The sequence below is a fragment of the Girardinichthys multiradiatus genome, chromosome 14, assembly GCF_021462225.1.
Source record: "Girardinichthys multiradiatus isolate DD_20200921_A chromosome 14, DD_fGirMul_XY1, whole genome shotgun sequence".
Classification (NCBI taxonomy): Eukaryota; Metazoa; Chordata; class Actinopteri; order Cyprinodontiformes; family Goodeidae; genus Girardinichthys; species Girardinichthys multiradiatus.
The window spans coordinates 35,134,710-35,159,988 of record NC_061807.1 but is presented as its reverse complement, the minus strand read 5'-3'; the positions used below and the strand labels follow the sequence as shown (position 1 = coordinate 35,159,988).

The window sequence follows — 25,279 nt, the reverse complement described above, 5'->3', positions numbered from 1 at the left end:
GTATTTTACATGTATTAGCAGGTTCTGACACTGTTGTAAGATACATTATTTGGATGCAGGTAGAAATGTACCCTTTCAACAGTCATTTCAGCATTGTTATCCACTCAAAGTGTATAAAACATGCCTTTATTTCGTAGTCACTCTTTGTAGTTTTTATTTGTATGGTTATCATTTTGTACTTGAAAGTTACTTATTGTGTACTTTGTATTCCATTTCTTTGCAGAAGATTTTAAAGTTTACACAGTTTAAAGAGAGAGAACTATATTTCTCATTAAATCTCGTCAAACACACCAAACGGCCTGTTTCTTGGAGGATGAAGTGCTGAGAAATAGAGGATGTAAAGCTAGTATAGATGAAATATGTTGCCTGCAATAAACTTTAGTGAGGACAGTATATTCACTAAAAGTAAATGGACTGTGTAAATGTATGATATTTTCAATAGTATTATATTTGTAGCATGTTGTTGAAGGCATGCTATTGTATCTGCATATTAGCAAAGCTAAATTTAGTCTACAAAGATCCAAAAATAAAAATCTAAAACATTTGCCCTGACATAGTTTGGTGAGCAAAACATAATATGCTGTACTGGTTAATTGTCTATTAGGCTAGCTCAAAATAAACTTTCCTCTTTCAGTCAGAGCAGCTTTGTTAATTTAATTTAGCTAAGCTTTAGGTAAAAATGGCCTATTAGCAAAACTAATAGGCCAATAATGTAGAAACATGCTAATATGTTAATGAGTTTTAGCTAAAGCTTCCCTTCATCATTTGATATAAATTAATGTTTAAACAAAAACAGCTTCAACACCACATTAAAGTTAAATTAGACCACTTTAGACTAAATGTTTGGCAATAGAACTTAGTGGATCATAATCAAGTAATGAAACAGGGAGAAAAGAAAATGTTATCTCCTCAGAAACATTTGTTGTTTTACCCATTAGGCTGTAAAGTCTCTGTTTTTCTAGAAATGGAAGTAAATAATCCTAACTCACTGCAGCATAATACAATAAGCCGGTAATGAGAGCTGCACCTGTAAAAAATCAACATGCTATTAGTGTTTTTAAAATCTATTAGTGTTTAATGAATGTTCATAAAGGTGCATTTTTTGCTGTTAAGGAGCAATGTTGATAAAAGACTGAAGTGAGAACAAGCCTTTCAAGGCCCAGCAGATTTTTTGACCTCGGATAATAACACTGACTAATGTGCCTTGCCTGATTTAAAAGGGGTTCTTTTTTGTTGTTGTTGAACGTGTCTACTGATCTGAGAAAAAAAATCCTCAGTTTTAAAACTCTCGAAGGTGATAGCTACACAGCAGGTCATCTTATTCCTTGAGCTGGATAATGCTTAATGTGAGGGTAGATAAGTGCAAAGTACATTATTTGCTCGGGCACTGTTGCTGCCCCAGCCAGCATCAAAAAGCTATTTGAATTTGTCAGAATCCTAAACTCATTCTTTATGCACAATACCCTCCAGGGTCTATTGATCTGACTGATGAGGCTATGATTCACTCAGCCCGTCTCAAGGAGCATGTAAAATAACTGGTCATGAGAAGTGCTTAAAAGGGCAGTTTCAACTTACTCCAGCCTCACCTCAGCCTCTTCTCACCATAAAAAACTTGCTTTATACCTTATTAAATTACAAGAAGATAACATAAAATCTAAAGCATCTGGATGGCCTTGGGTACTAAGTGAATTGATACTGTAATTTTTAAGAAGCAACTCCTCATGACAGAAAAGTGCCCAATAGGCTACTCAGGCTATTTCATAAGGTAGTTTGTAACTTCTTACATTCACATATTAAGGTTCTTACAGAGCTGTTTAATTTGTTCTTAAAAGCCAGCAAATTTCATTACTCCAGGTGACACCAGCTAAATGCCCAAGCAGGAGTGGCTCTCTGTAAATCCACAGAATATACAACAGACAAAATAAACATTAAGCTGACATGTTCGCTTTGTGGCGTCTCATGACACAACTGTAGTAGGCTGCTGGAGTTAAATTTCAGCAGGTCTAAAAAAGCCTCCAGGTAGGCAAGGTGCTGCGTGGCAAGATTTCAACTATGTGTTTAAAAGATTTATGAAAATGGCTTTGAAAGTGGTTTTTTTTTCGTAAATTCTAAGAGGAGGCTAAAGGTGCATTCACACCATCCTTGCTGAATTTAACTCTAGCTCGTTTGCTCTGAAAGTATGGTTCATTTGGGGAGGTATAAATGTGAAATCAGTTGTTGGAGCAGATCAAATAAGTTAACTGTTGGACACCTAAAAACTATAGTGAACTTAAGTGAACAAAATCCAAGATAGCTGAGAGTGACGGTTCCTGGTTAGATGTGGAGTGAGGACGAGGTGAAAGCTATGACAGAAATCTAGTCAAACAAAAATATATATCACAACAGCCGGGAAGTACTCACAAGAGCAGTGAGGTTTTCATACAAATTAGCAGGAAAATGGAATCTGTGGAATTCACATGTAAAGTAAAGCAGTGCAACACAAATGTGAAAAATTACATCCATCAATATATAAAAATACAGGACATACTTAGAATAAGTAGCAGTTTAAGGGAAGAAAATTACAAATTTCACTGGTTTGAAGAACTAGATGCAATTCTTGGCACTCTCAGTTCCACCATCAACTTAGTCCTCAAATAAAGAGCAAATATGAACTTGTGGAACAAGATGATTTGTCCCGAACTTGGAATATGTGTGCCGCTTTGACGCACGCCTTACTTATGCAGTTAGCAACTTTGAGCCTTTTTACTTCAGTAAAAGCGTCCACACTGAAAGTTTTGTTTTTATTGTGATCTGGTAATGCTTAGGTATGGAACATTTACTGATCATAAAACTTTTGCATTTTTGAGTTTCCCAAATTTATTGGTGTATCTTTAATCTTAAATATGTCAGATGGTGTTATTAAATTATGTTCTTGTGAGAGAGTATTAGTAGTAGTGCCTACAGTAAGTACAGTAAGTAAAACTGGTTCTCTTCCAACTTGTCTTACATGCATTGTACTGAATGATTCATATGTTGAAACTCTGAACATTAAACACAACATTGAAGTTTGATATCCAAGAACAATAAATGTTTCAATTGGTTCAATAGGTGTATATAATAAAGTATTTGTCTAAGGTTGTGCAAACTTATTCCACCAAGTCAAAGTAGATTTATTTTTCAAATGTATTTTTTTTTTAGGTTTTCCAAAATAAATGCAGCATTAATAATTGAAAAGGTTTTAAAATAATTTATAATGATCTCAATTTACATTGTAAAAAGGTGGAACTTTAACAGAGGCAAGCACACTCCTGAGATCCACTGTACAAATCCAGGCAAACTTAAACAACCTCCAAGTATAACAGTATATATTGTTACACAGGTGAGAATGACTGCAGAGATCTCCTGCTGGATGTTTCATTGATAATCTTTCTGCATCGATTGCTGGAAGACCTCTCAGACCTCAATCATAGCAGCAGGTAGACGTGAGGAACCTTTACAGGGGTCAAAGAAATGGCGGGAGGAAAACACGACTTGTCTTATCTCACAAAGGCACCGAGCTGTGATGGACTACAAAGGAAGAAAGGAGGAGACCAACAGATTATTCAACTGGATCTGTCTGTGCTGCTAGTAACATAATCTTTCAAAGCAGTACAGTTTGGTTGGAATATAAACTTTGTTTTTGGTTTAATCTGAAAGCAGCATTATTTTCTATTCAGGACCCCACTCCCTCTTCATTTCTGAATTGACTGCTCTGTGAACTTTTTTTCTGCACCTTTTCTAAAATAAGAATTTGTTTAAATATGTGGGGAGATTTAGAGATTATGGACAGCACATATATTATTCCACTGTCTATAGACTACCCCCTACAGGGAGAGGGATGTGAGAACTACTACATTATTCATTCATTCATGTTCTATACCACTTATTCCATAGTGGGTCACAGGGGAGCTGGTGCCTATCTCCAACAGTCTTCAGGCAAGATGCAGGGTACACCCTGGACAGGTCGCCAATCCATTGCAGGGCAACACAGAGACTTACAAGACAAACAACCACGCACACACTCATTCACACCTAAGGGCAATTTACCCACGCATGCACGGGGAGAACATGCAAACTGCATGCAGAAAGATCCCCGGCCGGGTGTCGAACCCAGGCCCTTCTTGCAAAGCAACAGTGTTACCAACTGCACCACCGTGCAGCCCTTACAACATAATGTTTATAGTATAATATAACTGTAAAGTTGAAGGTTGTTGATACGTGGTTTTATCCATTTCAAAATTGTGATCGGGATTTGTTTTGTCAGTCCTCTTCACCCTGATATCCCTTAATAAAACAGCCTCCAGAATAAAATGAATTAGTAGATGACTCCTACATTTGCCATAGGACATTGGTGAACCAACAGCATCATGAAGAAAAGGGAACACAGCAGACAGGTCCAGAAAAAAAAGATATGTGGGAAATTTTAAAGCAGGGTCCCAAGCTTTGAACATCTCCAAGAGCGTTTCAACTGAAAATGAAATGAATATGGCTGTCACGATGGGGTTTTGGGGTGGACCAAAGTGCAGACAAGAGTTTGGAAGCAGCATTTTGAATCAGTCTTCAGTTTTATTTAGCAATTTCAAGACGTAGCAAAATACACTGCAGGTTCAAGTATGAGAACAATGAAAAACTTACATGAGTCCTCTCACTGCAGGAACGTAGCAAAACATAGAACTTAATCAGGGTTGTGAACGGAGGAACCAGCGAGGAAACTAAGAACAAGACCAACTAAAATACTGAGGGAGAACAAAGGCAGGTAATCAAATGAACTAAGAACAGGCAAAACTACCTAAGCAAAACTATAGACTATGATAAAATAACCAAAAGCATAAGAAATCTAGAATACCCAAGAACTAAGGAAACAGAGAAACTGGAGGGAACAGAAGAACAACAACAACAACCTAAGGCCTAAACAAAATAGAAACCATAAGGGAACCCAGACTACAAAAGTAAACAAACCTAATCCACGGATGAAGCACGGTAGCGGTCCGACTCCTCGAAACTCCGTGTTCTTAGTCACGTGTTAAACTAACGTCTTCGATCGGCAAAGTGAAATTTCTGGCCTTCCTAGTCCAGAAACCTCAGTTATGAATTGTTCGTTGTCCAACGAGAGAGAATGAATGAATGAACTCTGCCAGGAGCTCTTCTCTTAAAGGAGCGTGCTTCAGTCGCTAGTTCAAAATGGAGGCCTTCCTATATAGCGTCTTGTGACGTCAGACTTGGGACGCCCCGTCATATCAGTCGCAGTGCTCGATGGGATATGTAGGAGCGGCTGTCCTGGATACAAAATGGCCGATGCCATTGGAGAGGCCCAGTGTCGTCCAACAACGTGCAGATAGTCCCATACTCAGCAACAAGTGGTCCAACACTCTTTTGGATTTTACTTATGCACAACTATTGACTAATATGCCCACATTTCCATCTTTACATACACATTGTTTTTGACAGCGTTCTTACCCCATGAAAATGTCGCACCACAACAATGGCACAAATACAAACCTATCAAGACATAGCCATCTTCCTAAACTGATAGGCTGGACAAGGAGAGCAATACTCAGAAAAGCAGCCAAGAGACCTATGAAAACTCATTAGGAGCTCAAAAGATCCAAAGCGTAGATAAGGTAATCTGATGACCGGACATACTGTATACGGCATTAATGGAAAAGTTGAAAGAATAAAACCTTAGACGTTCCATTTGCAATTTACTACAAGCCGTGAAGGGGACACAGCAAACATGTACAAGAAGGTGCCCTGGTCAGATAAGTCCAAAACTGAATCTTTTAGATGAGAAAAAAATACTTATGTGTGGTAGAAAACTATAACAGCAGGTCAATTTGAACACACTGTGCCCACAGTGAAACATGGTGGTGGCTGGATGGTCATAGTAGATGGATGGATGGATGGATGGATGGCATACACAGAAATATAGAGAGTGTGGTGCTGTACTTAAAAATGAGAAACTACTTAATAATTTTAAATGCATCACACAAAGTAAACAATAACATCTGTTGTTTGTTTTCCTACTTTACTGAAACCTGGGTAATTGGAGCAGAAGCTATTTTGCTAAAATGATTTCGCTGCACAGACAACATTAACAGAACTTGAAGTTGATCTTTTTTTGCTCTTCTTTTCCCAACTTTTGTAGCTCTTTTTTAATTAATGTCATAAATCATAACTCAAGTACTGAAAAGATTTTAGCAACAGAAAATGTTGCCTGAAATGTTGTGTTCATTGAGAATTGTTACTGTCCTTAGTGTACATTTTTCAATTATAAGTCTGGTTTCAAGAATGTGTTGTAAACAGAAACTCTTTTGAGAGATGTAAGCATGTGAAAGATTTTGCCTGGGGACTGACAGACTCAGCATGACTTGGCGCTTTTTTAAATTCATCACAAAAGAGGCAACTTTTGTGTCTAGATTTGTATTGGAGAGTCACCCCTCGGACCAAATGGATCCAAAGAGAAACGGCAAGAGTAAAAAGACAAAAAGAAGCAAAAATCTTTCTGTGGTGAGTTAATAGACTAAAAATTGGATGTTTCATTACTTTTGTGAATCAATGTAAGCTCTCTCAGTTCTCAATCTTTGCTGAGTGTTTGTGCTGCGGAACCTCTTGAGGGGTTTAAACAAAGGCCAACAGGAAAACAGATTTAAACGCTGATATGAATGTACATAATTACAGAAGAGTCAAAAGAGCCCCAAAACAAACAGAAAAGCAATAATGATCCTCTATATTGTAACAAATGTTTGAAGTATTTAAGATATAAATGAGATACTAGCATTTTTCCTTACCCTGAACAGACACATTGAATGAATATCCATGTTAAATTTTTTCACATTTCACATTTTTCACAACTGGGAACCGAAGTGTATTTTATTGAGACTTTATTTGTTAGACTGCCTCAAAATAGTGCAAGATTATGTAATCGTCTTGCCCTGAATTTAGCTTTGTCCATCTACCCATCAACTCTGAGCAGCTTCCCTGCCCCGGCTGAAGAAGAGCATTCCAACAGCATGCTGCTGCCTGCACTGAGTGTCTCTGTAAGGATGGAGTGAGGTGATGTGCAGTGTCAGTCTTGCTGCATGCATAGCGATTTCGATGTGGGCCAAAACAAAGATATTGGTTTTATGTGACCAAAACAACTTCTTCTGCAGACTTGCTGTGTCCCATACACAGCTCGTGGCAAACTGGAAGTGGGATTTTTATGGCTTTCTTTTAACAAAAGCTTTCTTCTACCCCCTCTCTCAAAAATTTCAGATTTGTGGCGCGCTCGACTTAGTGTTGTCCTGTTAACAGATTTGCTGGCCTGAGCTGTGAATCTCTGCAGCTCATCCAGAGTCGCCAGGGTCTTCTTGGCTGCTTCTCTGATTAATGTTTTCCTTGTTTGGCCTGTCAGTTTAGATGGATGGTTACGTCGTGACACAGCTGGGAGTTCGGTGACGTCTAAAGGCAATTGGCTGTCCTGGATTTTATTTGGGGTTATTAGCGTAAATGAGGTTGAAAACAAGCTAGCTACAGACTTTTCAGATTTCTTTTTGTAAAAAAAAAAAATATAAATAAGTAGTTTGGTTTTATCATTGAAGTTTGTAGTTGTAATATAAAAAGTATTTTTGCACAGCACTGTGTTTCATTGGACCTTGGACAAAGTGCTCATCTGATGTAAATTCAAAAACATTTTAGGTAAGTACCTTATAAACCAAACACTGCCAAAAAAGTATGTCTTTTGATGTACTTTTTTGTATTAAAAATTGCTTGGATACCCGCGGAGTCAAGCATTACCAACAGTAAGTGGTATTTTTTGATGAGAATGTTACCTTCATTGACAAGGTTGCCATGAACAAGCATACACTTACTCAGTACTGAATAAAGCCACCTACATTTGCTCTTCAGGGTTAAAAAACTGCTAAACTTCACAGTTATAAACAGCCCCAATCATGATTGACATGTTCCATTTCAAAGACTTCCTGCTAAGCTGACATGATCTGTGTAACAAAATATGCTCCAAAATTATAGTTATTACTCTTGTTTGTGGGTTTTTCAAATCATGAGCTGTCATGACTTGTTTTAAGTTGCTTATCAGTGTAAATAATCCTGTTGGCCTTACACAAAGCGGAAAATTCTCATCAGTTTTCATCTCGCCCTTTGACACCAATTAGATGTTTGAGAGATAACTTATTAGTAATCTTTGTGCAGGCTGTCTGTCTCATACAGTGCCATCCAAAGCTATCCCCCACCACCCTGGTAAATATCTGATAAATGAGCAGATGTGGATAGGCCACTTTTTAAAAATGTCTTAATTCCTCTGACAGTGGATATTTTTATTTTTGTTCGAAAAGGCAAATCCAAAAAAACAGTTCAATTTAGTCTTATTGGACCACAGTTCAAGTCTCAGAATTTTAGGGTCTATGTCTCCTGAGTTCATTTACAAACTGTAGTCTGGCATTTTACGTTGCTGTCACAGTAATGGCGTCTTCCTTGCTGAGTGGCCTTTCAGCCTTTTGCCAGTACAGTACTTGTTTTACTGTGGATGATGATTAAAGGCAATCTCCTAGAAGCTTTAGCCAGCCTCTTTACAAGGTATTTGATAACCACATTGTGCACCAAAACATGTTTATCTGTGGGACACAGAGCCTTAGTCCTTTCTGAACAGTCTGATGGCTTGCATATAATTGCTTGAACAGATGAATGTGTTACCTTCAGGCATATGGAGATTGTACACAAGGATGAAGCAGACATTTGCTGAGGTACACAGTTCTCTTCCCGATATCTTGGGTGATTTTTAAATGGTTTTCCATCATTCCTTTCCTGGCATTTTAGGCTTACCGTATAAAGAAGCTAGTTGCCTACTGTTGATGATGTTACAGGAGGAAGCAGTGTGTTTGAGGTATTGCTTTAACATTGTACATCCATATGTGTGCCTCCAACTAACTCCAGTGATGTAATTCATTATCATTAGCAGACGCTTGCAACGCTAGGATGACATCATCTAGGCTTTCCCAAATTGTTTAAAGGCATAATAATTTTAGTGTATGTAAACTTGAAAAATCTTGCTTTCATTATTCTGGCATTAAGCAAACGGAAGTAACTGTATCAATTCTAACTGAGCTAAAACAGGAAAAGTTGATTCTGATTTAATATCAAACAGTGAGTAAAAATAAGTTTTATTTAAATGTTTGTAAACATATTGCTTCCACAATATTTGCCTTACCTGAATGACATGTTATCTTTCCCATTTTAAATAGTGATGTCTGTGTGTCATGTCATATTTATACCTCACGAAGATAAGTTATTAAAAGTTAATTACAAGGAAAGTATAAATCCAAAAGAGCTTGGTTACATTTAACTGATTGCAGTTGTTGTCAGTGTAATTAGTTTAGGCAAAAGAAAGAGTAATAATAATAATAATATTTTTTTTTGGAAAAAGTACAATTGTTTCATTATTTGTAAAAATATAAGTGGTTGTTCATGCTTTAGTAAAATCTATGGTGGGTAACCAAATACTGTCACACAGAGATGCCTTTACAGCAAGGTTAGAGAACATTATGATACATTCAGACAGTGTTTATGCATGTGTGTGTGTAAATGCACTAAAATGTGAAAGCCCCTGGGCTTTAAAGGGCATGAAACATCATCAATAGAAGTTTGAGGTCAGCAAGAGGGAGATAGTTGAGTGAAAAGTTTTAAAAGTCATCTGATCCCCAAACACTTAGAGAAACTGAACATCCTCTCGCACAATTAAGAAACTGATCAGTTCCCTTGAATATTACTTGATTATTACTCTTCAATGATAGCCAAGAGGCAAGAGATTGTGGGGTAGCACTGCGAAAAACAGTTTACTCCCAATTCATCCAACACGGACCAGACTTGTTTGCCTCTCAGTAGGTCGTGTGTGCTTGCAAAATGTATCATTTATGAGCTAATGTAACCACCGGATCTCATGCTGCAAACATAATTATCCAGGCCACATGCACAGAGTTGCGATCTCGATCAGCAGTGGCTCAATGTCTTCTCCTTTCCTCTGGCACACTGCGAACTCAGGCAGGTTGACAACTATGTACCCTCTGGCTGACCCAACCACAACTGAGGCAGAAAAAAAATTGAGAAATGGAGGAAGAGGTGTGATATCAGTTGTTTTTTTGTAGCTTCCTCTCAAAAGGGCACCAAAGAAATAAAGTTGTGAGCCACTTTATAATGTTCTTTCTACGGTGGGGAGAACAAGTATTTGATACACTGCCCATTTTGCAGGTTTTCCCACTTGCAGCACATGTAGAAGTATTTGATTTTGATCATAGGTACTCTTCAAATGGTACAGAAACCTTTGTTTGCAATTCCAGATAAAAAATGTTTCCTGTAGTTCTTGATGAGGTTTGCACACACTGCAGCAGGGATTTTGGACCACTCCTCCATACAGATCTTCTCCAGATCCTTCAGGTTTCGGGGCTGACGCTGGGTAATGTGGACTTTCACCTCCCTCCAAAGATTTTCGATTGGGTTTAGATCTGGACCTTCTCCCATTCCTCTTCTGTATTTTCCAGATGGTCATTGGGAAACTTCAGACGGGCCTGGATATGCGATGGCTTTAGAGGGGGGACCTTGTGTGCGCTGCAGGATTTTAATCCTTGGCGGTGTAGTGTGTTACTAATGGTCTTCTTTGAGACGGTGGTCCCAGCTCTCTTCAAGTCATTGACAAGGTCCTGTGTATTTCTGGGCTGATCACTCTCCTTCCTCATGATCAGTGATGCCCCATGAGGTGAGATCCTGCATAGAGCCCCAGACTGAAGGAGACTGACAGTTATCTTGAACTTCTTCCATTTTCTTATAACTGCTCCAACAGTTATTGCCTTCTCACCAAGCCGCTAGGCCATTTTCCTGTAGCCCATCCCACCCTTGTGCAGGTCTGCTATTTTATCACTGATGTCCTTACACAGCTCTCTGGTCTTGGCCATTGTGGAGAGGTTGGTGTTTGTTTGATTGAGTGTGTGGACAGGTGTCTTTTATACAGATAACGAGTTCGAACACGTGCAGTTAATACAGGTAATGAGTGGAGAACAGGAGGGCTTCTTAAAGAAGAACTAACAGGCCTGTGAGAGCCGAGATCCTTACTGGTTGTTAGGTTATCAAATACTTATGTCATGCAAAAAAAATGCAAATTATTACTTAAAAATCATGCAATGTGATTTTCTGGATTCTTGTTTTGATGAGTACCTATGATAAAAAATTTAAGACTTCTACATGCTTTGCAAGTGCAAAAACGGCAGCATATAAAATACTTGTTCTACACACTGTTAGTTCATATCCAGATGTGTTGTTTGAGAGTTTGCAGCCTTTAGAATAACATGTCTTCTTGACAGAACAAAAATATTCATCAAAAGTGTTTATTTGATACTAAAGTTAAGCTTAAACATATTTGAAATGATTTTAAAAGTTAATCCACAAATATATATATAAAAACAGTAAATCCTACTCAGAGGTGACCAGTAAAAGTATTCACATCCCTTGAATTTTTTTCCTTTGGACCTGTTGCAACCACAAACGTTATTGTGTTTTATTGGAATTTAATGTGATAGACCAATGCAGTAAATGATTGTAAAGTACAACAAAAAGTTTACATAGTTGTCAAATTATTTCATAAATGAAAATCTATTCATATATATTTGTCCCCTTTTACGTTGATACCCTTGAAAAAACATTAATGCAACCATATGCCTTCAGAAGGTCACAGAGTTTTTACCTGATGGAGTCATCTGAAAATAGACAGAGTATTGCCCACTGCAAAACTACAAAGAAATGGGTGTTCAAACTAAAAGACAAGCCAGGCAAAGAGAGCGTTAATCAGAAGAGCAGCCAAGACGCCTCTGTTAACTCTGGATGAGCTGCAGAGATCCTACATGTAAAACACTATGTATGGTGGAAGATTTACACTGCATGTCCTTATGAATACACTTTCCCACAATAAAACATGGTAGCAGCAGCATTACGCTGTGGGGAGACTTTTCTTCAGCAGGGCCTTGAAAGCTGATCAGCACTGATGGCAAGATGCCTGGAACTAAATACAGGACAATTCTGGAAGAAAACCTTTTAGGGGTTACAAAGACTCAAGACACGGGCAGAGGCTCGCCTTCATGCAGGACAACAACCCTAAACAAAGAGTAATTTCTAGAATGAAATGGTTTAGATCAAAGAACGTTAATGTGTTAGAAAGCCAAAGTTCAGCCATAGCTCTGATTTGAGGATGTTTGGAAAGACTAAAATGAAAGTGAATGTTCAAATAAGCTCTCCATCCAGTCTGACTATGGCTGAGCAGTTTTGCAAAGAAGAATGTTTAAATAATTCAGTCTATCAATGTGCAAAGCTGGACGACGCCTACACCAAAAAGATTTGCAGGTGCAATTGCACCACAATATGGTTCTACAAGGTATTTATTCACAGGGATGAACAAAATTGCATGTGACACTTTTCAGATTTTAAATTTAGTAAATGAGTTTGAAAACCGATCGCGATTGGTCGATCGATTGGTCGATCACATAAAACCCAAGTAAAATACACTGACGTTAGTAGTTGTAAAATGACAAAAGTATAAATGTGCAAAGTAAATGAATACTATCTCCCAGTGATCTATATTCTCTTGACTCAGAAGGGATTATAAAGTCAAATGTGTGTGAGGAGTGCCAAAGATTTTTGAGCTAAACATGGACTATATTCTATGATAATCTGAACTTTGCTTTGCTTTGATTTAATGTACTGATTGTTCCCACTGATTTAGAGAGTCAAGTCATGTGCAGGTAGAACCTGTACACAAACTACAAAGAGCTCCTGAGGAGCCAGTGAATTCCCTACCAGTGAACTGTATAAAAAACAGAAGATAATGCATAGAATCCACAAATATAGGTTTAGAAGAGATTCTAAAAGCCCAACAGAGGGTTTGCTAACAAAAATACAGGTCCTTCTCAAAATATTAGCATATTGTGATAAAGTTCATTATTTTCCATAATGTCATGATGAAAATGTAACATTCATATATTTTAGATTCATAGCACACTAACTGAAATATTTCAGGTCTTTTATTGTCTTAATACGGATGATTTTGGCATACAACTCATGAAAACCCAAAATTCCTATCTCACAAAATTAGCATATCATTAAAAGGGTCTCTAAACGAGCTATGAACCTCATCATCTGAATCAACGAGTTAACTCTAAACACCTGCAAAAGATTCCTGAGGCCTTTAAAACTCCCAGCCTGGTTCATCACTCAAAACCCCAATCATGGGTAAGACTGCCGACCTGACTGCTGTCCAGAAGGCCACTATTGACACCCTCAAGCAAGAGGGTAAGACACAGAAAGAAATTTCTGAACGAATAGGCTGTTCCCAGAGTGCTGTATCAAGCCACCTCACTGGGAAGTCTGTGGGAAGGAAAAAGTGTGGCAGAAAACCCTGCACAACGAGAAGAGGTGACCGGACCCTGAGGAAGATTGTGGAGAAGGGCCGATTCCAGACCTTGGGGGACCTGCGGAAGCAGTGGACTGAGTCTGGAGTAGAAATATCCTGAGCCACCGTGCACCGGCGTGTGCAGGAAATGGGCTACAGGTGCCGCATTCCCCAGGTCAAGCTACTTTTGAACCAGAAACAGCGGCAGAAGCGCCTGACCTGGGCTACAGAGAAGCAGCACTGGACTGTTGCTCAGTGGTCCAAAGTACTTTTTTCGGATGAAAGCAAATTCTGCATGTCATTCGGAAATCAAGGTGCCAGAGTCTGGAGGAAGACTGGGGAGAAGGAAATGCCAAAATGCCAGAAGTCCAGTGTCAAGTACCCACAGTCAGTGATGGTCTGGTGTGCCGTGTCAGCTGCTGGTGTTGGTCCACTGTGTTTTATCAAGGGCAGGGTCAATGCAGCTAGCTATCAGGAGATTTTGGAGCACTTCATGCTTCCATCTGCTGAAAAGCTTTATGGAGATGAAGATTTCATTTTTCAGCACGACCTGGCACCTGCTCACAGTGCCAAAACCACTGGTAAATGGTTTACTGACCATGGTATCACTGTGCTCAATTGGCCTGCCAACTCTCCTGACCTGAACCCCATAGAGAATCTGTGGGATATTGTGAAGAGAACGTTGAGAGACTCAAGACCCAACACTCTGGATGAGCTAAAGGCTGCTATCGAAGCATCCTGGGCCTCCATAAGACCTCAGCAGTGCCACAGGCTGATTGCCTCCATGTCACGCCGCATTGAAGCAGTCATTTCTGCAAAAGGATTCCCGACCAAGTATTGAGTGCATAACTGTACACGATTATTTGAAGTTTGACGTTTTTTGCATTAAAAACACTTTTCTTTTATTGGTCGGATGAAATATGCTAATTTTGTTAGATTGGAATTTTGGGTTTTCATGAGCTGTATGCCAAAATCATCCGTATTAAAACAATAAAAGACCTGAAATATTTCAGTTAGTGTGCAATGAATCTAAAATATATGAATGTTAAATTTTCATCATGACATTATGGAAAATAATGAACTTTATCACAATATGCTAATATTTTGAGAAGGACCTGTATGTCTTCAAAATGGATGGATGTATGGATGGATGTATGGATGGATGGATAGATGGATGGATGGATGGATGATGGATGGATGGATGAATGGATGGATGGATGGATGATGGATGGATGAATGGATGGATGGATGGATGGATGGATGGATGGATGGATGGATGATGGATGGATGAATGGATGGATGGATGGATGGATGAAATAGAGAATCTTGGCTAGACTTGAAAACTGATGTTAACACGAGCTTTCCATCAAATTGTACTGAGCTCAAGCTGTTTTGCAAAAAGAAAACTTGACAAAAAGTTGCAAAGCTGGTAAGGACATACCCCAAAAGATTGCAGCTGTAATTACAGAAAAAGGTGGTTGACCCTAGGGGCTGAAAGCAAATGCAAGATTTTTCAGACTTTTTATTTGCATTTCTACATATTTTTATTTATGTTTGATTTTTAATTCCAGCCAGACATGGCGTTCTTGTCGGTTCTGGCTGAAGGATTGGTGATCATACTTTTGGAAATCACTGTAGAAATTTAGAAATGTATGCCGCAGCAGACTTTTTGTTTAGCAGTTCAAGTGAGGGTTGTATAAAATCTCTGAGTGTGAACACAAAAAAGGGTATTTTGGATTCTCTGACTTCTGTTTCATTCTTAATTAGTGGTTAGAACTGCTTTGGCTGGATTTATTTAATTTCCCTTTGGGATTAATAAAGTATTTTTGAATTGAATTGAATTGAATTTAAACAGAAATTCATGAAATAAATTTGAGTTCATTAGACAATCAGCAATGAGGCCGAAAATTATGTTTTAGAACAATCTTTGTTTGTATGGTTACAGCCCAGTCCAAACAATGTCCCCGCATGATTCAGTGAAATGGCCCTTTAAGCCTCTTTTATGTTTCCAAACAGCGCCTCCCTGTTTGTCAGTTTTAATTGTCTGAGCTCATTTGTTCTGACATACAGAAGGAAGGAGGCAGTCTGTAGTGATAGCTTCACACAGTGACGCAGTGGGAGGCATGATCATCAGTGTCTCTAAAAAAATCAATGGATTTTTTTCCCTGCGAACAGAAACATGCAAATGCATCCTTTATTGATTCTGTGTAATCTACCAGGTTTTGGTCCAAATAAGAGTTTCATTATGTAATTACATATGCAGATTTACCTTCTGCCGGGTTGTACCTTTAGCCACATAAAATGTCAAATTTAAGACCATGCTGACCTATCGATATGGTCCAGACGGCAGCGATTTTCATCATGGCTTTGGTTCTGGAGTTGAAGCGGCTGTGCTCAATAGGGTTGCGGATGGCGACATATCGATCCAGGGAGATAGCACAGAGGTGCATGATGGAAGCCGTGGAGAACAGGACATCCAGGTAGATCCAGATTGGGCAAAGGGTGGTGGGTAGAGGCCAGGCATAGTCTGGAAGAACAGCAAGAGAGGGGGATCATTATGCAGTCTGGGCAGTTTTTTCCCAACTGTTCAGAATATTTTGATTTCCCTGCTGTGTCTTTTCTCCTCCCAATGCAGTAGATCCTGCTGACTTTGAAAGGAGCTATCTCATTATAGGCAATCTGTTGTGAGATACCGCTGAGTGGAGCTCATCAAGGTTAGCTGGCTGTTAAGGCTTACGATTCTGAACTGAGAGGTTCAAAATGCTTTCATTATTTAAAGTTCATAAGAGTGCAACAAATCTATACTTTTATGCAATAAAATTACAAGTTGCAACAACAAATCAGCCACAAGTTCAAATTATCATTATTAATAACAATAATTCAAATTATAATTATTATTCCTAATAATAATTTTTTATAAAAAACAAAACATTAAAAAAGATATGCACAGCTTTCTGTCCCTTCTGCATCCATTTTGTCATACAAATAGGTAAAAATAAAATTACATTTAATTGTTCAGAGTATCTGGTTTGGCAAAGCACCAACAATCTGCATAGGATATTTGATTATTGATCGATTACTGGTGAGGTTATTAAACAGAGATTATATACCATTATGTCACATTATAACCACAAAGTTCTATGTTTAAAAGGGACTTCATGTGACAGACCAACACAAAGTAGAACATAATTGTGAAGCAAAGGTGATATTAAAAAAGCCCAGACTGTCAATGGGCAATTAAAATGCTTTAATCTAATCATTTGATTACAGCTCCGGCTGTATGTTTACAGTTGTAATATGGGAGGGTGAGCCTCTGCTCAAATCTTGGGTCTTTTGAAACTTCTTCCCCAGTCTCAAAACTTTGCAGCCTCTAACAGCTTTTTGTCTAGGACTGCCCTGTATTAGTTGCATTCATTTTCCCATTTTAATGTAGCCAGAGCACCTGAGCCTGATTTAGGCTTATCTGACCAGAGCACCTTGCATATGCTGGCTATGTCACCTTTATGGCTTCTGTCAAACTGCACTTCTTAAGGCCAGAATAACATCAGGGAATGCATGATGAACAGCTGTCCTTATGACAGAATCTCATTGGCTTCTTTGTTGCTTCTAAAATCAATGCTCTCCTAGCCCGGCCTGTCAGTTCAGATGTTGTGCCATACTCCTTATATTTTCATACGATGGGTTCAGCAGTGTTTTTTCATTTATTCAGCATGGGAGATGGTTTTATAGCCTAACCCTACAGTAAACCTTTCCACTCCTTTCTCCCCAATCTGTCTACTGCCTTTCTTGGTTTTTATGATGCCTCTTGTTTTTCTAATGTTCTCTGACAAACCTCTGATGGCTTCACAGAACAGCAGTATTTAAACCAAATTATATACATTTAGACTATTTTTGCAAATTTGGTGATTTCTGAAAGCAGATAGGTGCATTGGATTCTATGTAACTGTATCGGATTAAGGTGGGCTAAATGGAAATATCTGATTTTTAAGAAAACAAATCTAAATCATGTATCATTTGCCCTTCACTTCACATTTATGTACAAGTTTTGCAGGTGTATAACATAAAATTCCAACAAAATACATTGTAGTTTGAGGTTGTAACAAAGTTTTGTTTACTGTAGGCATTGTATTTGTATTTCTATCTTAACAGTAATCAAAAGCCCAAAGCCTAAGGGTTTCAGCAAGCATGTGCAAAGCCCACTGGTCATTATCATTTATAAGAGCAGCTTACTAATCTAAAGGATGCTGCAGATTTGTAAGATAATTATTTATTTACATGTTGTCTGTGCATTTAATATTTCTGCAAGTCACTGTAATTAGGAATGGGTAGATAAACTCCAAACTCCTTTAATCTCCCTGCAGGCAAGTTCTCTTGCCCCTTCTTTTGGGCAGCAAGACCAGAAGTCAGAGTTCCAGAGTTCTAGTGTGTGATACCAAACTAATTTGGATGTGAGTTTTTGTCACAGGTCACTGCTCTGCAGGGTGAGTAGAGTGGGTCACAGAGAATAAAAATCCTTCTCCAGTACTGCATAAGAGCACTGGACCATGCGGTCACTGTGTGATAACAAACAAAACAACTACAGTACAGTAACTGAGAAAAAACAAAAAGGAGCCTGTCGTCTGAGAACAAGAGAGAATCAAATCATCCCCTGCCTAATTTGGGTGAAATTAATTGGCTCAACAGGCATGCAGACAGGTGACCTGGCTTAGTGTTAGTTTTTATACTTGCAGGAAAAATGAAAAGGTCGCAACTGTTGAAGGAAAAAGGGGGTGAAAAGTCACTTACAATTAACCATATCTGACCAAATTGCTCTAAGTGTGAATGGTCCATTAAATTACCCCATAATCACTGTCAAAGCTTTAGGGAAGCGTATTACATTTGTCTTTTTTAGTACTCTGGCTCATATAGTATCTGTCACTCTCCCCTCTTAAGCATGTCTGAAATTAATATCAGTGTCACCAAATTACATGTGGCTTTAATATATTGTTAATATGCATTGCCGTGGCTCAAATTTCAATCCTCTCAGACCAGATATTGTTATCACAGAGCCTTTCCCTCAGAAGCTCCTACAGTATGTGCAGAGTCAACTCAAGTAGACTTATGTAAGTGATGACGATCAACTACTGTTTTCTGTTCACCTTGATTCTTTTTTTACGTTTAAAAAACTGAAAAGTCTGCCTTTCTGTGTCCTTTCGCCCTTGTAGCTCTTTCAACAAAACATTCCTTTCCTTGAAGTGAGCAAAACCTGCAGCCAAACATGCACTTTTGTATTTTGTTTAATTTAAATTCTGATTACTGGGACAAAGAATCTGATGCATTCAATGACTCATCATGTGCTCATTTTCTGAGTGGTTTTTAGAGGTCAAAGACATATCAGAGGCACTGAGGGGCACACACACACCCCCGCACACACTCTCTCTCTCTCTCTCTCTCACACACACACACACACACACACACACGCACACACACACACACACACACACACACACACACACACACACACACACACACACACACACACACACACAAAAACATGCACACAAGAGGTGTTGAGCAGCTGGCTCACTCTAATTTTGGACATTTTTGGTAAATATGAAACCCACTTTTGTGAGAAATGCCAAAGCTATACTGGGCAAAAGTTTTTGCAAGAAGTATTGATTGAACCTTTTCACATTTGGTCAAGTTAAGACCACAAATTTCGTTTCATTTTCAGGGTATTTTTTGTGATAGACCAACAAAGTAGAATAGCTGCAAAGTGGAATTAAAATGATACACATTTTTCAAAATTTGCTATGAATACAAATCTGTGGCATGCACCCTTAAGCCCCCTTGTTATTTGGGGGGTATGCCTCTACCAGCTTTGCGCTTCCAGAGGCTAAACGTTTCATTCATTCTTTTTTACCGAATAACTCAGGCTTAGTCAGACTGAATGGAAAGTATCACTCAACACCACTTTGGACTGGACTTTGAATGGGCCATTCTAGAAAATATTGCTCTCCTTGTCCGGCCTGTCAGTTCAGATAGACAGAAATATCCTGGTATGTCAGCTGTTATGGAAAACCTTTCAGAAGATGGATTTTAGAGTGTTCTTTAATACGTGCAGCATGGGATTTGGTATTATGCCCTAACCCACTATAATCCTCTAAACATTGTTCTCCCTGGCCTGTCCACTATCTATACTTAAATTTAAATTATACAAATTTGGACACTAATCCACTAATCCTTCACAAGTCACTAATTTAGTGACTTGTGAAGGCAATTCGTTGGGTTTGCATTTTTTAGGGGCGTCAGAGCAAAGGGGGGGATACATATGCCTAGCACAAAATTATTAAGAATATTAATTTAATACATAATTTTACAATTAAAAATTATTCATATTCCTCTTTCTTCACTTCTTCTTCACGTCATTTGCTCATTTATTTTAGTTTATCACATAAAATCCACCCCTCCGTGAACCGCCACCTTAACGTTGTGGAGGGGTTTGAGTGCTCGAATGATCCTACAGGCTATGTTGTCTGGGGCTTAAATGCCCCTGGTAGGGTCTCCCATGGCAAACAGTTTCTAGGTGATGGGTCAGACTATTAAATCGAAGCACGTGACGTTGCCCGCTACGGCGGAGCCGGGGTCCCACCCTGGAGGCAGGCCTGGGGTTGGGACTCGTTGGAGAGTGCCTGGTGGCTGGGTTGCTCCTCGTAGGACCCGGCCAGGCCAAGCCCGAATGAGAGACGCGAGGCCATCCCCCAGTAGGTCCACCACCTGCAGGGGGAACCGTGAGGGACCGGTACAAAGAGGATTGGGTGGCGGACGATGGTGGAAACCTCGGCAGCCCAATCCCCGGATGCTTAGGCTGGCTCTAGGGGCGTGGAATGTCACCTCGCTGGGGGGGAAGGAGCCTGAGCTCGTGCGGGAGGTCGAGAGATATCGACTAGAAATAGGCGGGCTCACCTCCACGCACAGCGTGGGCTCTGGAACCCATCTCCTTGAGAGGAGCTGGACTCTCTTCTACTCTGGAGTGGCCCATGGGGATAGGCGGCGGGCTGGGGTGGGTTTGCTTGTTGTCCCCCAGCTCAGCCGTCTCGTGTTGGGGTTTACCCTGGTGGAGGAGAGGGTCACATCCCTGCTCCTTCGGGCTGGGGACAGGCTCTGACTGTTGTTTCGGCCTACGGGCCGAGCGGTAGTGTGGAGTACCCGGCCGTCTCTGCGTTCCTGTCAGGGGTGCTGGATAGTACCACTCCCAGGGACTCCATTGTTCTGGTGGGGGACTTCAACACCCACGTGGGAAACGACAGTGACACCTGGAGATGCGTGATCAGGAGGAATGGCCTCCCCAATCAGAATCCGAATGGTGTTTTGTTACTAGACTTCTGTGCTAGTCACAGACTGTCCATAATGAACACTATGTTCAAACATAAGGGTGTCCATCAGTGCACTTGGCAACAGGACACCCTAGGCAGGAGGTCAATGATCAACTTTGTTGTCGTATCATCAGACCTTCGGCCGCATGTTTTGGACACTCGGGTGCAGAGAGGGGCTGATCTGTCCACTGATCACCACCTGGTGGTGAATTGGATCTGCTGGAGGAGGAGAAAGCCAGACAGACTTGGCAGGCCCAAGCGCATAGTGAGGGTCTGCTGGGAACGTCTGGCGGAGCCCTTGGCCAGGGATGTATTCAACTCCCACCTCCGGGAGAGCTTTGACCAGATTCCGGGGGATGTTGGAGACATAGAGTCTGATTGGGCCATGTTCTCCGCATCTATTGTCAATGCCGTTGCCCATAGCTGCGGCCGTAAGGACTGCAGTGCCTGTCGTGGCGGCCAATAGTCGAACCTCGGCTTCAGGAGGAGCAGTGTGGTTTTTGTCTCAGCCGTGGAACACTGGACCAGCTCTATACCCTTTACAGGGTACTCGAGGGTTCATGGGAGTTTGCCCAACTGGTCTACATGTGTTTTGTGGACCTGGAGAAAACATTCGACTGTGTCCCTCGTGATGCCCTGTGGGGGGTGCTCCAAGAGTATGGAGTCAATGGCCCTTTATTAGGGGCCCATCCGGTCTCTGTACAAGCAGACCAGGAGTTTGGTTCGCATTGCCGGCACTAAGTCGGACCTGTTCCCTGTGCATGTTGGACTCCGGCAGGGCTGCCCTTTGTCACCGGTCCTGTTCATAACATTTATGGACAGGATTTCTAGGCACAGCCAAGGGCCGGAGGGGGTCTGGTTTGGGGACCAGAGGATTTTGTCTCTTCTTTTTGCATGTGAAGTGGTCCTGCTGGCCCCCTCTAGCGAAGACCTACAGCATGCGCTGGGGCGGTTCGCAGCCAAGTGCGAAGCGGCTGGGATGAGAATCAGCTCCTCTAAGTCCGAGGCCATGGTTCTCGACCGGAAAAGGGCGGCTTGTCCTCTTCAGGTTGGAGGGGAGTTCCTGCCTCAAGTGGAGGAGTTTAAGTATCTCGGGGTCTTGTTCACGAGTGAGGTTAAGAATGGAGCGGGAGCTCGACAGACGGATTGGTGCAGCTGCCGCAGTAATGGGGGTGTTGTGCCGGTCCGTTGTGGTGAAGAGAGAGCTGAGCCGAAAAGCAAAGCTCTCAATTTACTGGTCGGTCTACGTTCCTACCCTCACCTATGGCCATGAACTTTGGGTCATGACCGAAAGAACGAGATCCCGGATACAAGCGGCTGAAATGAGCTTCCTCCGTAGGGTGGCCGGACACTCCCTTAGAGATAAGATGAGGAGCTCGGCTATATGGGAGGGGCTCGGAGTAGAGCCGCTGCTCCTCCACATCGAGAGGAGCCAGTTGAGGTGGCTTGGGCATCTGTACTGGATGTCTCCTGGACGCCTTCCTCGGGAGGTGTTCCTGGCAGGTCCCACCGGGAGGAGGCCCAGGGGACGGCCCAGGACACGCTGTAGGGACTATGTCTCTCGGCTGGCCTGGGAACGCCTTGGGCTCCCCCCGGAGGAGCTGGAGGAGGTGTCTGGTGAGAGGGACGTCTGGGTGTCTCTGCTGAGTCTGCTGCCCATGAGACCCAATCTTCTCTACCTCTCTTTTATGAAAAGTCATATCCACCCCCATTGATAGTGATGTCATAAATACTCCAAAGCAGTTTAAAGACATAAAGGGGCTGATGACAGTTAAGCACCCTGAGTTGGTGGTTGGTTGCAGCATGGATTATTACATTGTCTGTCTAAGGAAAAATATTTGCGCCTTTAATCATAACATGAAAAAAGATTTATGAGGTGGCAGTTAGTTTCGAGTTTAGCATCTTTGGTATATGGTTTCCAGTGCATGCATAACATTGACAGCACCATTATGACCATTTACATTTATCATGGTGGCAGTGTATTGAAATCTTGGGTGGAGTATGGTGTCAGCATATTCATAAGGGCCTGGGCTCACTGACAGGCCTTTGCATTGAGAATTTGAAGCAGGACTGACCTCTTGCCTCGGCCACAACCTCATCATGCCCACGCTATGCTGGTAGAATACCCAGTGAATTACTGCAACACTCTTGATGGCACTGCAGCTATATGTATAACAGCCCAAAGGCCCATTGCACACAGAAATCAGCATGTGCTAGGCACTTCGGTTTAGGAATCTCAGATGAGCACCTCCACATTGTGCCTATGCTACCTGCTGGTGCAAAGCCCTTTGAACAGAAAACTGCTTTACCTGCATCCTACCAAACTGCTGATAAAAATGCTGATGATGCTTCATTTTTAGCAAGGCTTAAAACTGATTGTGGAGGCCAAGAAATCTTCCACATTTAGAAGAAGAATTTGCTAAATGTATTAGGGTCATGGAAACCACAAAGAACATGCTTTGGAACCGATGTAGCATGTGACAACATCTTGACACAGGCCAAGAGAGTTTGCCAGGCCTGGGACCAAGGCAGAAGGCAGGTACCATGAGCTTAGGAAGCTGCTGCTGTGGTCAATATTTGAGTGAAGCAGCATAATGACTGCCTACTCACTGAATTAGTTTTTCTCAATATGCGATGATTCAGCCATTTTTTTGGATCTTAGAGTGATCTCAATGTCGGGTAAAGGGACTTGTAATACTTCTCACTGGTTCAGCTACAACCACCCCAGGCTCAGGTTTGGTTATCGACTACATGCACTAACCAGTGGTGGCCTTCAGAAAATGTGGGTGTGGCCTCATTTAGTCTTACATGACAAAACGTACACTCATGGAGGAGATGCTTTGACTGGAACTGTTCACAGAAATACAAACATGATATGGGAAGACGTAATACATAAGAAATGTAATTTTTCTAAATTTAAACTGTACAGGTAATTTCAGACCAAATCCAAGGAAAATATGTGTAAATATCACAAGGGCAATTTTATACATGCAGTTTACTGCATCAAGAAGTGCACAAACATTTGCAGATGGGAGGAAAAAACGTTTCAAAATTGCAACCCGAAGAACCAAATCATTGGGTCAACCCAGATTAATCAATCTACGCCTTTGGGATTTGATGTGTGGTCTAAATATTTTCTTTTAGGTTTTAATGTTCTGTCATTTTTTCTGTTCCAGGCCAGCTCTCCCTTTTTCAGTTCTGAGCTCAGGTTCAACTTCTTGTCATTGACTAGAGATGTCTTCCAGTTTCACCATCTCATTAACCTCAACATATTAGCCAAAATATGACATGATGCCAACGATATGCACCATATCACTAGTCCACGAACCTGTTCCCACCCACTAGTCACCCCTTTAAGTATATGTACTGCAAAATTCCTTGGTTTTCACAGAAATTAATAATGTACTCTGTTTATGGGAAGTCATGCTGCCTCATCAGTATCTGGGTTTGGGATTTTTCTGATTTTCTGTGGCTTTTTTAAGTCTGAAAGTTCGTTGGCTGTCCAAACCTAGGAACACAATATTCAATTCAATTCAATTCAATTCAATTCAATTCAAAGATACTTTATTGATCCCCGAGGGGAAATTAGAATTCCAGTACAACCCATCCAAACATACATCATGACACAAGACAAGGAGGGGAAGGGTCACCGAGACTTTGCTGCCTACTCACAGGCGCTGCCCTTGCTAGATGAGAAAAGAGGCCACATTAGGTAAGTAGAGGGAAAAAAAACATATTTCACACTTTATCCTTAGCAGGATACAGTTTGAGATTGCAAAAAACCTCAGCACAAAGAAGCAACAAGTTTACAAAACAACATCATGCCGGGAACGGTGAAGGTGATGTGAGGGAGTGCATATGTTTATCTTGAGCATGTGTGTGCGTGCAAGTGAGTGTGTGCAAGTAAGTCCATGAAGCACTGTCACAGAGGCCATTGTCCTTGATGGTACGTTGGAATGTTCATCACACGGCCACAAAGTTCTGAGCAGGTCCACAGATGTCCTCAGGGAAGGGAGGGGGAAGAGGGAGCATAGCGTCGTGTTTAGATAACTTCCAGGAGAGGTTGAAAATAGCATGCCATCAAGGCCGTGCAGGGGAACCAGATTCAAAAAAACAATAATTATTTAAGTTAGGCTGACTCTTAATTTTCCGTCAGCCTTGAGAATCTCGCTGGTGCTTCTCAAAGGTGAATCCAAACAGCCAAATTCCAGGTCTTTCGCCAGATCCGAGCGAACAACTTTCTCCAAGATTTATCCCATTTCACCCCTGAGTCCAGGAACCGCAACCTGCCTGCGATCCTGTGTAAGGATCACATCCAGTCTGCGATTCAGCTCACGTAACATCTCAGTCTGAGTGCTGATCACCCTGAAGATCCCATCACACATGCCAGGCAGCCTCACAATTGCCAGAACAGCTGCTGACATTCTCCGAATTTCTTGATATGCCAGGTAACCGCTGACTCCAAAAAGCAGAAATCCTG

At 40.9% G+C, this 25,279-nt stretch overlaps 1 protein-coding gene across 7 annotated transcripts in view; it reads right to left on the bottom strand.

The window, feature by feature from the left end:
- The window catches only part of htr2cl1 (5-hydroxytryptamine (serotonin) receptor 2C, G protein-coupled-like 1), a 319,756-nt gene that overhangs the window by 14,588 nt on the left and 279,889 nt on the right, over window positions 1-25,279 (bottom strand). For 6 of the 7 annotated variants that reach the window (XM_047385466.1, XM_047385469.1, XM_047385468.1 and 3 more), the window contains one exon: window positions 15,771-15,971. The exons of the other annotated variant lie outside the window; for it this stretch is intronic. In XM_047385466.1, the coding sequence (XP_047241422.1) occupies window positions 15,771-15,971 (201 nt within the window). The remainder of the gene's footprint in view (window positions 1-15,770; window positions 15,972-25,279) is intronic. 7 annotated transcript variants of the gene reach the window in all.